At 53.4% G+C, this 14,703-nt stretch overlaps 2 protein-coding genes across 2 annotated transcripts; both read right to left on the bottom strand.

The window, feature by feature from the left end:
• Positions 1-10,318: 10,318 nt before the first annotated feature.
• BDP81DRAFT_455658 (beta-1,3-glucan-binding protein) lies at positions 10,319-11,854 on the bottom strand (the record flags this gene model as incomplete). Its single annotated transcript, XM_060593082.1, has 2 exons — positions 10,319-11,255; positions 11,310-11,854. 2 exons carry the CDS (start codon positions 11,852-11,854, stop codon positions 10,319-10,321), a joined length of 1,482 nt encoding a protein of 493 aa, XP_060438094.1.
• A 1,808-nt stretch (positions 11,855-13,662) lies between these two features.
• BDP81DRAFT_442202 (uncharacterized protein) lies at positions 13,663-14,278 on the bottom strand. The gene has a single exon (XM_060591657.1). The coding sequence runs from the start codon at positions 14,170-14,172 to the stop codon at positions 13,948-13,950; it is 225 nt and encodes a 74-aa protein (XP_060438093.1). The 5' UTR covers positions 14,173-14,278; the 3' UTR covers positions 13,663-13,947.
• Positions 14,279-14,703: the final 425 nt, after the last annotated feature.

Raw genomic sequence — 14,703 nt, 5'->3', positions numbered from 1 at the left:
CCGGAAGGCGAGAGTCAAGCCTAAGAGGAGGCACAAGACAGTGCAAGCAACCTCGGGTCTCTGATGGGTGCCTTGAGGGTTAGTCTGGTGGACGATCTCGAGGGATGAGAGAAGGGAAGGCAAGCCAAATAGTGGTCGAAGACGAGGGAGGGTTGAAGAGGTTATTGAAGAGAGTGAGAGACACAGCAGCAGGAGGTGGATGAGGAGCGGCAAGAAACAGGGCCAGACCAATCGGGCAAAGCGTCGATGAGCCTCGCCAACACAACCAGGGGGTGTGCAGACGGATAGCGCAACGAGCCAGTCTTGGAGGCGAGGGACCGGCGGACAGAGCGAGCGCAGGTGGTGGGCAGCAGAGGGGGAGAGTGAGTGGGTAATAGTTGGTAGGACGGTTGAGCGAGAAAGAGAACGGGAGAGTCTTGCCTACTAGCCAGACCCAAAAGCTTTGGCTAGAGCATGAACTAGAGGCAGAAGACAGAGCAAGGGGGTGGGATGGGAATCGGAGGATGCCCTACAGCTACGGCGAGCGGTACGGACGGATACACCGTTCTTTTTACCATACACGAGGTGCTGTTGCCGAGGGGAGCGAACGGGATGGGACGTGAGAGGGGAACGTGGTGACGGGATTTGCAAGAATTGCTCGGTATAAGCGGGTGGACGGACTGGATGGGTACGGTACCTATGGTAATCTTCTGTTTACAGTTGCGCGGATGAGGCACGGCGAGCCAAGGTTCTGGGAATTGGATGCTGGGAGAACTGGGCAAGACGACAATCGGACGCTGGGGCGCTGCCCTGGTCTGCACGGGTTATCTAGGAGGGCGTGTCTGGGATCCCGTCGATTGAGATATGATGTGATGTGCTAGCGACCTTATGGTAGCAGCCGTGATTCTGTTTGGTGGAGATCTTCGCGGTGCTCGCCACGCTGAAGCTGGGATCACTAGTTTGAAGTGTGTGGATGAAGCGAGGGATCGGAGGGGGAATAGAGCCTAGATAGAGGAGGGGGTGATGCAAAAGAAAGGCGCGCTTGGAAAAGCAGCAATAACTGGGAATCTCACGTTGTGCTCTCGGAGTGGAAATCAAAAGAAAGGGCGACGATGCAGTGTTTAATGGGACAAGGTATAGGCGAGACTGGGTATAGAAGCCTGCAGTGGAAATTGGCAGCTTGGCTCGAAGGAGTTTAGCAGACGCGGAAGAATAACGTGAAGAGAAAGGCTAGAGGGGAAGAAAGAGAAGTGAGAAAAAACCTGGAAAACTAAGGTACCTTACAACGCACTTTCAGCGCCGAAAGCCATGATGCCCGGATACGGCAAGAGCAACAATTAGGTAGGTAGGTAGGTAGGGACAAGGGGGTGTGTGGTCTGGGGGTTTGGGGAACAGGAACCTGAGGAAAGGACGACTGCCCGAGGAGTGAGGAGTGTGAGGACATCATGGCTATCCGAACGGATACTTCAAAGTTCGTACCAACTCGCCAAGGACAAGGGACAACTCTGTGTGCTGAAGGGGAAGGTGCAAGTAAGAATTATTGCGGGTTACGAGAGACATTGAGCCAATAGAAGTTGCTCTAAGCAGAAGAAGCAAGGAACAAGGGAAAGAGGAGGGGTGTGGGAGGTTCCATGTTGTGGTTGTTGTGGCTGTCAGACTCCCCCAGGGGGTGGGGCCGGGATCAGGGGTGAGGAAGGGGCCAGCCGGCCGAAGATTGACAAGGATGGAAAGAGACGGGCCACCGGGCTCCGCTTACTTTACTTTAGCGCCGCGCCTGTGCCTGAGCCGAAGCCTCGTCCTGGTCTGTGCTTTCCCTTGTCTGATGGGGAACTCGTCCCAAAAGGTGGGGCCCTCGGACACACTACCTTACCTAAGGCTCTTTGTACTTGCCCTGGGCTGTTACCAAACAAATAACGCTAGGTGCTGCCGGGACCAAGTGGAAGGCACCGCTTCTTCGGCGGTCCAAGGTTCCTTCCTTACCTGAGTTGGTAGTTTCCTGGCTCGCCATCTTGACCTTTTGCGTCCTTGAGTGCTTGAATCGTTCTTGGGCTCGGACTTGCTTCCTCACCTCATTCTCTCTATCAGCAGAGAACACGCAAGCCCAGCCTCACCCTTCCAATTGGGACTTTGGGGCTTTGATTATCAACAGGCGCGGGTAGCCATGGCGGCCGATAGCAGGTGAGCCGTTACCGGGGTGGCGCTCTGTCATTTTCACCCGTGGCCTGTCTAAGCTGTTTCCGTTTACTCTCCCGCTTCCTTTCCTTTCAACCTTCATCGCCAAACGGAACGCACTTCTTTTCTTAGAACTTGCTGTTGATTCCGCTACGAATACCTCCCACGCACACACCGAGTCCTTGGGAGCCGCATGTGCGGATACTCAGTGCCGACCACTCAGGGATCGACATCACCGCCCTGTCAAACTCGCAGTCCAACCCGTGCCACATCCTACAATCCGGACCGTATCCCGAGTTGATGCCGGCACCGTTGCTGCTTGGCATCTACCCGTCTCTTTGTTTCTCGCTCACCGTCCTCCCCGTGCAGCACTACACCTGAGAAATCGTGCGAGGCCGAGAGCCTCCACTACAACCCATCGCCTCCGGCCCCGTACGGAGTACACTGCACAAAGCACCGAAGATTTCAACGTTCCCGTCTACCTCCACCGCCAAAGGACACAATGGTATTATCATTTACCCAAGGCCACTGGGCCCACGAGGCCGCACGCCATCTATTCGTACGTCTCATATATGCCAGAGTACACCAAGTCTTTCTCGCCTGCATCAGTTACAGCACGGCACTAGGTACCTTAGAGCTGAATCACGGCAGACCGCCACGATAATCGCTATTAGCCCACATAGCCCTCGCGGCAAATGCACACATCTTGTCTCGAGTCAGAGATGTGATATCAACAGGAAATGGCCAGAATGTCAGCCTGCACTATCATATTGGCCCCACTGCCACATTGGTCTATGGATGATGCCTTCACTACTGGCAATATCAACGGGTTTAGATGGCTGGCAAACGTCTCTATCCGACTTATCAAGTTCTGTATCAAACCATGTTCTCTTTCGAAAACCTTTCGCCAGTCTGCGAGCACCCGGAGAATTCCAGCAGGAACCTGTCGTTGCGACTGAAGGATTTCAGCCGCACCCATCGGAGTTGGCAGTCAGCACGGCGAGTGATGTCGTTCCTGTCACGTGGAAAATTCGGGGTCCATTGAACGCCTGGTCATTGTTACCAGCATCCCTTTATCAGCCATCGATCACTGCAACAGATGTCGCCAATCTCAGCAGCCAGCCAGCTGAGCAAGTATCCAAGTTGTCTTGGGCCGATAGCTGAAGGGCAGTTTCCAGCGATGTGGATGAAGCCGCCCGCCCTCATCTCTTTGCGCCACTAGTTTGGCACTCTATCGGTTCTCGGGACATGACCAGATATCCTCTTGTTGCACGATGCCTTATCAAGCTATGCCGAGACCGCACGTTCACACTTCAGGCTGGCTGAGAAGTACCCCCACCAGCGGAGGTGCTAATATTCAATAGCTACAACCTGAAGCTGGACCCTTGGCCGTGGCTGCGTGGCTGCGTTATGTATGCAACAGCATGTCCACAGAAAACCAGACTCTTGTTGGGAGGGGCACAGCCATTCTCTCCGCCGTCTGTAGTACTTTACAACGCAGCGGCTGCAAAGACAAAGACATGAAAAGACCGAATCCGGAACATTTCCGATTCCTCGCCATGAACAACAAAGAAGCTGAATGACATCTACGAACACCATAAGGCAAGGATGACGTGCCGAGGAAGTCTTCGGGGTAATCACAGAGACGCAGATCAGGCCATATCGAAAAGCGAAAAGTCGATCAACAGAAACGTACCCGTTCTTCACAACGCCTTACGAAAGCGATATACCCAGCTTGTCGCAGGGCTTCCCGCAATGAGAAAGGGTATCCATACCACATCGTCCTCTGCTCTGTACACCATTAAAGTGGCGAGAGTGGCATGGGTCCTGGTGCGAACAGGGGGGGTTCGTCCGTGCTTGGTGCCATGCAATCTGTACACGCTAAGCAAACGAACAACGGGTGCCCGGCTCGTTAGCGACAGGAGAAAGTCTTTTCTTGGATGGCAGAAAATAAAATATTCAAAAAATTGAAAATATTACGGGGCGCTAACAGAAACCAGATGGAGCTTCTGGAACGCCTAAAGCTAGGTACACCAGCAAGCTAACTGAGAGCGGCGCTCGAAGCCATGATGACACCGCTAAGAAAAGATGAGACGGCGGCGCGATGCCTGACTCTGGCCGACCGGGACGGTGGAAAGTCTGATGAGCTGATCGGGTCTTTGTCCATTGCTGCCCTCTGGAGAGGCCGCGAGGCACTACAACGCCCATCAATCTCGTATCCCTTCAGCACACGTTACAAGCCACAGCCCTTGAAGGCAGAGTTCACGTCATCCATTTCCAGTCTTTCGATGTATGTGCTGATACGTCTACACCTGAGAATGCCGTCCAAGTCATAGGTTGCGGTCAATCAATATGTGCGTGAGAAAGACCTGACGAGACATTGGTAGGTTAACACTCACCACTTAGTACGCCATCTCACGGCTGATAACAAAGTGTTCCATTAGGAATAACTCACTCAAGAATGGCATCCGATGTGAGAGAAGCACAGCTGCCGGCCGCGCCAGGGGCAGACAACTTGGCCGAAGCTGCTGAACACTCCTTCACCGACGTTCGTTTCACTCTGAGCCATGGCTGGCTCACCGAATGGTTAATGCTGCTGGCATCTCGGGAGTCCACCTGACCCACTGGAAGCTGAACACTCGGCGCACGGCAAGATCAATTTCAGACCCAATATTTGTTTCTTGTTCGCGATCTCCAAATCTCCCGACACGTTTTTGCGGGTCGGGCAGAGGGTGCACGATTTTTTGCAATACTAGCTATACCTTAGGGGGCCAGTTGCATGTGCGGTGTACGGAGTACTACGAATACCCATCCGAAAACAAAGTAGGTTTTATTCCTCGAGAGAAAATATTAATTAATGTTTTCTGAAGGCGGTCTATCTGTGACTGTGTCCAACCCGCCAATTCTTCGTATTCGGCAGGGGACTTGCAGCAAGAGCAGCAGAGAAGGATGCTGGCCAGGGTGTGTTCCAGCCAATCCAAGCCACCGCAAACCACACACACTCACTCGCACAACACACACTCGTCCGCTCACACTCATGCACACACTCACCCAACTTTGGCGTGCTCAGCCAGTCAGCTCGTTGACCGTTTCAACCCTCCACAGGAACAGCATGAAAATCGAGATGATGGCTTGTGGCGACTGACGCCAGTAGTGAGATATGACGCGCTTCGAACATGAATACAACGGCTCCCGAGGCCTAACCTTGGAAAAGCCCATCCGTTGGATGAGAGGGCATCAGGATCCGGTCCTGTTCATCAACCCAACTGCTCTGCTCGTCTTTGACGGCCTCAACCACCGCCATTCACGATGCAGCCCGGCTTGCCACAGCACCTGTCAGCGAAAGTGACAGCACATGGAATATAGGGCAGGGGTTCATCGAAGCGAGCATGTCAAGGCCCAACGTCAGCATGGTCCCCTGTCATCTCACGCAATTAAGCTTATCAAGGACCACACTGCCTGAACTTGCCGCATCAACTATTGATATCTCGATGGCGCTCTCTCTCAGACTCTCACCACGTTGGCGTCTCGCCAAACCAAAGCCTCGCTTCTCATCGATAGCATGCTTACACCCGTCTTATTCTCACCAATGAGGCCAGATCTAGCCCGTTTGTCGAGTCAAGCCTACCATCTGGAGATGGTCGAACACATATAAGCTTTTTTTTTTTTTTCACTGAATTCTAGGCTCTGGCAGCAGCCACACTGGGCCACACCTCATTTTCCACCCTTCTCCACCCCACAAGCTCAGGTCTTCACATCCAATCAGCGACTGACGCCGTCGCGATGGCATATATCGTGGCTGAAGTGTCAATTACCACCCAAGTGAGGATAAGGGGTAACGCAACTTTGGCGCGCTCTTATTTTCAGGAGAAAACTAATACGCGGCCTCCTCAATCGCTTCCCGTCTAGCCACGACCACTTCCCGCGCACGCACTGTCCACTGAGTAGAAACAGAGGGGTCGATTATAGAGGAAGAGGGGGGATGAGAGCGACGTGGGCTCTCTAGGGTCCTAGACTTGTCCAAGTCCAATATCGTCCAGGGTCTTCAGCTGCAGCCGCGACGACCAACTTACAACGTGGGATATCCCTAGGCGGCTCGCCAGTGGCGTTCTGCATCGCAATTTTACCTCAATCCGCCGTCCTGGGTCCTTGCAAGACGTCCGCGGCAACCGTCGCTGGAGCATCGTCGACTGACGCGTGCGACTTTGTCCGTGGCCCGTTGTCACTTTCTGTCTCACTCTGTTCTCTATTCCCAGAATAGCAGTGTCATCCATCCTGTCGGGTGCAAGCGTTTTCCGGTTGTCGCCCATGGTCCTTCACTATCAAGTTCCAGGCTTCAGTTCCTCAACCACACTTTTCGCACCCCTTGTCGAGATAAGACTCAACTGATAGCAAAGCAGGATTTCGCAATATTGCATGCGGCGGAAGCATGCCGCCGGCAGCCGACAATCTCACCTTGACGGCCTGTTGTAACTTGTCTCTGTAGCCTTGTATCCGTAGGGGCTTACTCGACCTATCTGCCGAGTGTTCAAGCGGGCAACCTTGGTATCGCGGCTTCGACACGCACGCACCGCCCGCCCACTTACACGGCTAGGGTCACCACAGGCCTGCCGTCCGGTGTGACTGACAGCTTACCCTTGACGGCGGCAGCATGCCGGCGACAACGGCACGCCTCAGCTCAGCTCCTGTCTTTTTTGTCCCCGAGTCCCCATTCAGGTTGTTGGGATGAACACAAAATGCTAGCTTTGATCTAGCTTTGTCGGCTAAATTCCTCGGGCCCCCGGTGATCTTCCGACCCACCGGCATGGGTGGATGGATAGTGGGCAGTCGAAATCGCGGGCGGATCCTCCGGAGAGAAAAAAACGTGAAAAGACCCCCTTGTCAGGCTGTGACCTTGTCGACCTTACGGAGTATCCAGTATCGAGGCCAGGCCGGGCCAGACCCCATACGAATTGGATACCTCAAAAGATTTCCGCACAATCGAGAACGTGTTTGCAATCCACTTTCTAGCAAGAGGAAACAAACGTGGCACCGAAAAGCTCCGTCAGCCCATTTTTCAAGCTGAGGTCAAGGTGGCGTTTCTCCATCGTTTGTCCATCGGAAGCCCCAGGACAAACAAATTTACACGTGTACGGACGGAGACCTGGCATTGCGGGTCAATTCCCTGCTTACAGCAATCGTTCCGATATCTCTTCCCCGCCAGATCTGTGTACCGCCACTACCGTGTAAGAGATGTCACTTGTGGGCGACCTGAAGGATCAAAGATGGACAAGATTCACATACCGGTAAAGGGTCCGTGGGCATGATAGGCAACGTCAGCTTTTGACAATGCGACAGGCGGAAAACTCGTGTAAATCGGCAACCACGGCTGAAATCCAGCATCGCTAATCGTGGACCACGCACAAAGACTGCGCTACCCGGCTTGCCGCGATTCCGGGCGTTGGGACAGCCCGATTTTTCTTTCACCTTTCACGGCTCGCACCGAAGGATCCTGTGACAAAGAAGTCGGGAGCCCGGGACAGCTCGTATCTGCGCTTGTGTCGCTTGTGTAAGGCGACATACACATGGCCATATCGGACGCCATGCGGGAGAAGAGGCACCATTTTCATGTGGGAGAATCTTGTGAAGTACATTCAACGGTGAGCAAGATAACGCATGCTCGCATTCCACGGCCGTAGTTTCGGGGCACAGCCTCATCACTTGAGATCCCTAGAGATGCGCTCTACGGTCGGCAGTCCTCGCCTGAAGGGGGGTACCGACGAGTCCCTGCTGAGCTGCCTATCACCTGTTTCCCATGCTGCCGGGCACTTGCCAACCAGCCAAAGTCCCATCTACAGTGTCTGGTGCAGGGTCCTGTATTCGTAGGTGGATGGGCGGGAAAAGAACAGGCCTCATCCACCATGGTCACCGTAATTCACCAACACACTGATGCGAATCCTCGCAAAAGTCCCAAATTATTAAGTTACCCATCTTTGTCCTTTTAATTCCCGCGGTAACACATGAGTCTGACCGAGTCCCGCCGAATCAACATCTCTTCACTCACCCTATCCCCTTGGCCAATACCACTAATGAACCTCCTGGAGTGAGAAGCGAGTATCCAAATCTTGAAATCACACCGAGGCGTATGTGGGTGCGATCGCCCGCTACCACATACCCTTTCTAATGGATCTTTCTTATCCTGTCGCCGAGTGGAAATGCTGTGTGGACCTGGGTGATATGTTCACCACTTATTTCTCATAAGCTTGCTCATAACCTTGATTTTTTCACTGCTGCTTTGTGAGTGATTGAATCCATTCTTTGTTCCCACTTTATGTCATGGAGGATCGAGATTGGCGGCCGCTTCACCTTACCTTACCTGAGGTACTTCGTACTACCGTACCTCCGTATGCGAAACTGTGACGGTGACGGGAGGTATCCACTGCGGTGACCTGAAGCTCACCTTGAACCTGAACTTGTGGGTTCTAGGTACTATCTGTCACTGCTTTGATACACGGACGGCTCTCACAATGGGACTACATGGAGAATTCGCAGGAATCAGAGACACCCAAGGGCTCACGGGCAGATTCTGAGCCCTGTTTCTCCCGGTCCATCAGGGCTGCCATCTGGCATCGCCCTTGGAGCTTCATCTTTCGCTCATCAGCACCAATATCGCCTCTGATTGAAAATCCATCATGACGCAGAAGGGATGGCATGTTCGACTCACGGCAGATCTTGGATAAGACACAAATGACATCGCCACAATCAATCAGTCTCTAAAAAGCATGGGTTTTTCCGTAATGAGACAAAACTCCTCTACCTACGGAGTATGCTCTCCCTGGCCCCACGAGGTCTTTCTTCAACTCTATATTCGATGCGGGACAGTCTCACTTATTTCAGAAGGGGAGGGGGGTCGAGTATTACCACGGAGTGATTCACCCATGACTTACCCCAGCTTGTGCAGCCCGAGACCTATTTTTGATATAAAAAAAAAAAAAAAAAAAAGGAAGCGCGTCATCGGGTTAATAGTGCGTGAAGTGGTCACGTATCTCGTGTATCTGTAACACTGAAATCTCCGCCGCCTTAATGAAGAGCTGGTGTGTTGATGAAGTTCTCAATTTCAATATACAACCGCAGTGCACCTTGCCGAGATCAAAGGATGATGTCAAAAGACACGAGGGCAACGGGTCAATGGCTAATAGCGAATAACCCATCCCGCCGGCCACCTTAATGGATGGATGGAGGCGAGGTAAGCAAAGCAAGAATACCGGATGCTAGCAGGGCCCCAAGGGTTGATTGCCAGTGGCAAACCTTTCCTTCCGACCGCTGACAAGGCCTGACAATCGTCGGAAAGTAGCATTGCATCTCCAGAAAATCTGACAACGATGTCAGGGAGAAAAATAAAAAAAGGACGATCCAGTGAAAAAAATGCCATGGTGATTCGATGAGCTACGGCCGGATCCCAAGGTCCCCAGTCTTCCGGCCCTTGATTCTTGGCTGTCACTGCCCTGCTGTTTCTTGCTGCCACCCTTCGCTGTAATAGTGCACCAGTCGCCCGCCGCAGGGTTGTCTTGCCGGGTTTATCGATTCTGGGCCCTTATTATACAGGTGTTGGCCGGGCGCTGTGATAAGCCAGCCAGCTGGGCAACCTGGAAGTGCTGCATCTGCAGACTGCCCGCATGGAAAAGTGCCCGGGAAGGCGAATGTCACGCTCCGTCTGACAAGCAACCGGCTGGTGTCGGTTACAGTGGTGGTGATGATTGCATCGGCCATTTACCTGCCTTGAGTCTATAAATGCAGGGATCACAAGCTGTCGGCAGTGGCATGGCTCTAGTGTTAGCTACCTATTGGAAATGTTGCAGCTGGGAGTGAATCAGGTAATAAGCTGCAGATGAACTCAATTTCGTGGAACGGATATTTGGACGGAGACATTATTTAGGTAAGTTTTCAAATTCATTAGATGGTAGTAAGTTTGCATTTCCCAATATCCTCATCATGACCCAAGATATTGTCATCGTATACATGTGCTCAAAGCACCTGGGCCAACATCCCAGGTTGGTATTCCAGAGTAATCGCCTTCCGTTGTAAAAACCGTACCGCGCGCCCGTCATCGATCCCAAATGTGCATGTAGCCGTCTATATGTAAATGTGCGGAAAATCCAAAAAGAGAAATGGCCGTTCGGGTAAGCCTTTACAACTCCTCGTTGCCGTCGCACTGCTGCCACATGGAAACCTTCTGGACAGTGAGCTCAGGCTGAGTCCACGTGGGGTACCACTGGTCGCGGGCATTCCAGAAGTCCTTCTTGGCGTTGGGGCTGCTTCCGACCCACGGCTTTCCAGACTGGCCATCCTCGAACCAGCCGTTGGTACCGCCGACGGCCACGTTGATGATGAGGTAGAACTTCTGGTCAAAGGGGGTGTTGGAACGGCCAGTTTGACTCCAGACGTCCTCCAGGCGGGAACCGTTGGAGTTGGTCTGAGGGAAGTCGCCACGCTTCCACATGGGCTCGTCAAAGTTGGTGTAGAGGACCTGAAGCAAGCGACTGTTGACGTAGGTGAAGAGGTACTTCTGGGACCATTCGAGACCAAAAGTGTTGAATTCATCACCGTAGGTCGTGTGCAGGGCCTGGCGCTTGTTGTTGGTCCTCCACCAGGCATCGTTGGCCTGGTCCGGGCCCCAGTGCAGAGCAGAGGAGACGATGTTGTTACCACCCTGTGCATAGGTCCAGTTGTTACCGCGAGACTCCATGATATCGATTTCACCCGAGAGGGGCCAGGCACCATAGGTATCCTCAACAGGCATCATCCAGATAGCGGGCCAGAGCCAATCCCCCTTGGGCAGCTTGGCGACGACCTCAACGCGGCCATACTTGAGGGTAGCACCCTTCTTGGTGTTGATGCGGCCAGACTTGGTGGGGGGGACAATGGAAGAGTTGCCGGAGGTAGTGTTGGTGGCAGTGACACAGGCGGAGAACTCTGTGGAAGTGCAAGTTCCATCCTTGAGCAAGTCAATCTCGTTGTCCTTCTCAATAAGAGCGGAGTCTTGGAGAGTGGGACGGATGACCAAGTTGCCGTCCTTGAGGAAGACATTCTCGTTGTCGGCAGTGGTCATCTGGAATTCACCATTGCTGGGTTTCAATTAGCGTGGTGCGGGGGTAAGGAATGTGAGCAAGGAAACGTACCCAAAGCCGCCGACTTGCACCTCCTGGGTCCAAATGTTTGTATCCAGACTGCTGCCGGTGAAATCCTCCATGAGCACAGGGCAGTACTTGTGCTTGACGACACTATGGATACCGTCCCAGACGAGGAAGCCAGAGATGGCAAGACCGATAAAGATACCGACAATAGGGATGATGGTGACCCATTTCTCCTTGGGATCGGCCTTGTCCAACCAAGGCTTCTCGACATCCTCCTTGCGAATACGTCTCGAGTGGAAGTACCGCTGGGATCGCTCGTCGAAGCGTGCGCCGAGGGCGCTGGACGAGCCGAAGCTCGAGGCAGGGCGGGAGACGGCAGGCGTGCCGAACGGGTTCGTGCCCATTGGTGTACCGGCCATGGGACCTCTCTGAGAAGCTTGAGACTCGACACCATCGCCAAAGGGATTGCGGCTATTCTCAGTGTTGGGCGTGCCAGGGCGAAGAGGGGTTCCGGCAGCCGTGGTGGCCTGTGAAGGCATTCCAGCCGTTGGGCGGTTGTAGTAGCCCTGGCTGTACTGATCCTGATCCATGATGTGTTATAGACGAAGGATGAGGTTGACAATAGAGTTGAATGGCCTTACGGCTTGACGTAGAGGGAGAGTGCGTGTTCCTCAAAGTAGTCAACGGGTAAGCAAGCAAAGGTATAACGAATGTAGAGCCGCGAATTGTCAATGGGGTTTGCCGGTTGTTGCAATGCTAGTGTAGATGAGCGAAATACTCTCGGCGACAGTGAGAAAGAGCGGCAAGGGAAAGATTTGTAGTGTTCCCAACGACGGACAAGGCGAAGGAGAGAAGAAAGAAGTTCCCAGCTGGGCTTGAAGGAAAAAGGCGAGACCGGGGAGGTAAAAGGCAAGGCCAGGGACTCAGGTCGCCGCCAACAGGAGAAGACGCAGGCAGATCAAAGACGCTCTTGCTCCTCCTGGGCGAGCTAAGATGAGGAAGGCCAAGTGCGATTCGGGTACCTCTGCCAATGTACCTCTTATTGCCCTTCGCCCGTTGTGCTATGGTGGCTCATTCTGGGAGGTGTGACCTTTGACAGTGCTTATCTCAATTCAATTTGCTTACTTCATACAGTACGTACTGTGAGCGCTGTACTCGCTATCCCATAGTGAGGTACCAGGCCCCAAGACCCCTAATTCAGCCACGGTGGAAATCATCAACCGAGACCGCACACTGTACGTACCCAAGTCCACCGCGCTCCCACACCCCTCAGTCTCTTTTCGTCGCGTCTTCTTGCTCTTCTCTTCCTCCCATCTTTCGCTTCCTCACTCCACGTACCACCACCCCCGGTGCCCCTCCTCGATCCCCTTTCAGCTTGCCCACCTCACTTGTTGTTAACTTTGGATCCGGTCTTTTGCTAGTTCGGACGAGGCCGCATTTGTTTCTTTCACAAACACTTCGACGACGACAATCCTCGTTCGTTTCTTCGGCCTCCCCATCGCCCTCACCTCGATGAATCCAGACCTGAAGCACTCCAGTCCCGCTTCGTCTGGGTCTGGCCTCGCCGTTTGCCCAATATTACCCGTTCAAACCTACTGAGTACATCCGCATCTCGGCGCTTCTTATTCAGCTCTCGTCATGTACGCCGTACGCCGTGTACGAAATCTTCGTACGAATAGACCTCGCAAGAGTCAAGGATCACTACCTTATCTCGTCATGCCCTCCGGCACCGCGACTACAGCCACCACGAAACCTCACTATTGAAATACTGCAGAACGCTTCACCTTCAGCCCTGGACATATGATGGCAACATCACAAGCACCGACTGCTCTCGATCTCCCTCAGTCTCCGCCTGCCAGCATCCCGTCTTGCCGTCGTTACCTTGCTTCCTCGGGCGGGTTGGTTCCAGCTCCCTATGCTTCTCGGCGCCGCTCGCCAAAGAGCAGCAACTGTATCCGTATCCGCTGCGTACAATAAGTGACCAGGAAAAGCAGCAAGAGATTTTGCCCATGCGGCTTGTTCTGGTGCGCTTGTTAGCTTGGTGGCGTGCATGCATCGGCCAGTTCGCTCAACGATGCCCTTGTACCTGCATTAAAGCCCCTGTCTGCTCTTATGCTGGGCCCCTGGTCCTTGAAGTGGTCGCTGGTCGGACGAAAAAGACGCGATAAGGGATGCTGCCTCTTCAGGACTAGATCCAATAGCGCCCGACAGTATTGAGCCGGTCTGTCATGGCCCGTCTTGGCCCCCTCCTGGCCTCCCTACCGCAATTTCCACCGTCACGTCAAGACCGTCGACGTCGTGTCGCGATGGCGTCAAAGCTCAACTCGAACCATCTCCTATCCAGGTGCCAGACATAGACTCGGCCAGCGGCGAAAGGCCCACCGCGCGCCTGTTGTCTTGGCTTACGGCATCTCACCAACAGCCATTGTCCTGGCCCGATACGAAACTGAGGAAACAACGTTCAGCTGAAGTATTGTAGGGCTCCCGGGGCCAAAGCCAAAGCACAGCAGCTCCATGTCAAAGAGTTGCAGAATATCGGATGATGATTTCCTTAGAACATCATTGCTTCTGCTGTGATGGTCACAATGAGTTCACCTACCAGACACATTCAACTCAAATCCCCCTTTTTAGATTTGACATCATCAACACTGGCCCAGAAGCCTACTACAAAGAGATCAAGGATTCAACATAAACAATGCCCATGCCCTATCCCATGGAAGGCTTTAGTCGTGCTCTGTCCCAGCAGCTCGGACGATCCGCCTTGGAACTGAATTCGACGATCGGCAAGGAGTGTGCTTCTAGCTTCCCGATGTTTCTCAAGGGTGGCGAGTAACAAGTGAGGCCAACATGTTGATCGCGGCCTCAAGAGTGCTTGTGCTTGTGCCGGCCCTGCCGTCGGATGCTCCATCGCGCTTCGGACTCTGAGCTTCAGAACCCTTGGTTCTATCCCCACGCTAGGTTATTCCGTTGGGGCCATCCTCGGAAGATCGACCCCCTCCGGGACGGACCCCGGCGAAGCGGCGGATGTCTTTCTTTGTCTCATTGCGACCTTGCCTTTTCTAGTGGCTCGACAAACCCAACTCGGGAGCGCTGCCTTTGTCAGTGTCAAGATACGGCAAGCCATCTCTAAAACGGCACAATGACAAGACTTCAGCCTCGTTTTCTATAACGCGCATTATCACGTTCAAAGCACTTGCCGGTTATCGTGCAGGAAGACATCTGTAATGCAAGTGTAGTAGGCACGTTGGCAGGCCTCAGACAACCAAGAGGGCCGATTACACTGCATTGAGCATGCGTTAGCGTTTCGATATCGGCCAGCCGAGCTGTTTTTGCTGTTCTACCGCAGTACGGTAATCCTTGATGAGACCATGGACGGAATTTCGTGGTCCTCTCATTCGTCGAATTAGACCACTCCCATCATGTTAGACTTCCTTTATCG

This window comes from Colletotrichum phormii (genome assembly GCF_030913505.1).
Source record: "Colletotrichum phormii strain CBS 102054 chromosome Unknown BDP81scaffold_39, whole genome shotgun sequence".
NCBI classification, from domain to species: Eukaryota; Fungi; Ascomycota; class Sordariomycetes; order Glomerellales; family Glomerellaceae; genus Colletotrichum; species Colletotrichum phormii.
The sequence above is the reverse complement of the archived record's forward strand: the minus strand, read 5'-3'. Positions and strand labels throughout refer to the sequence as shown.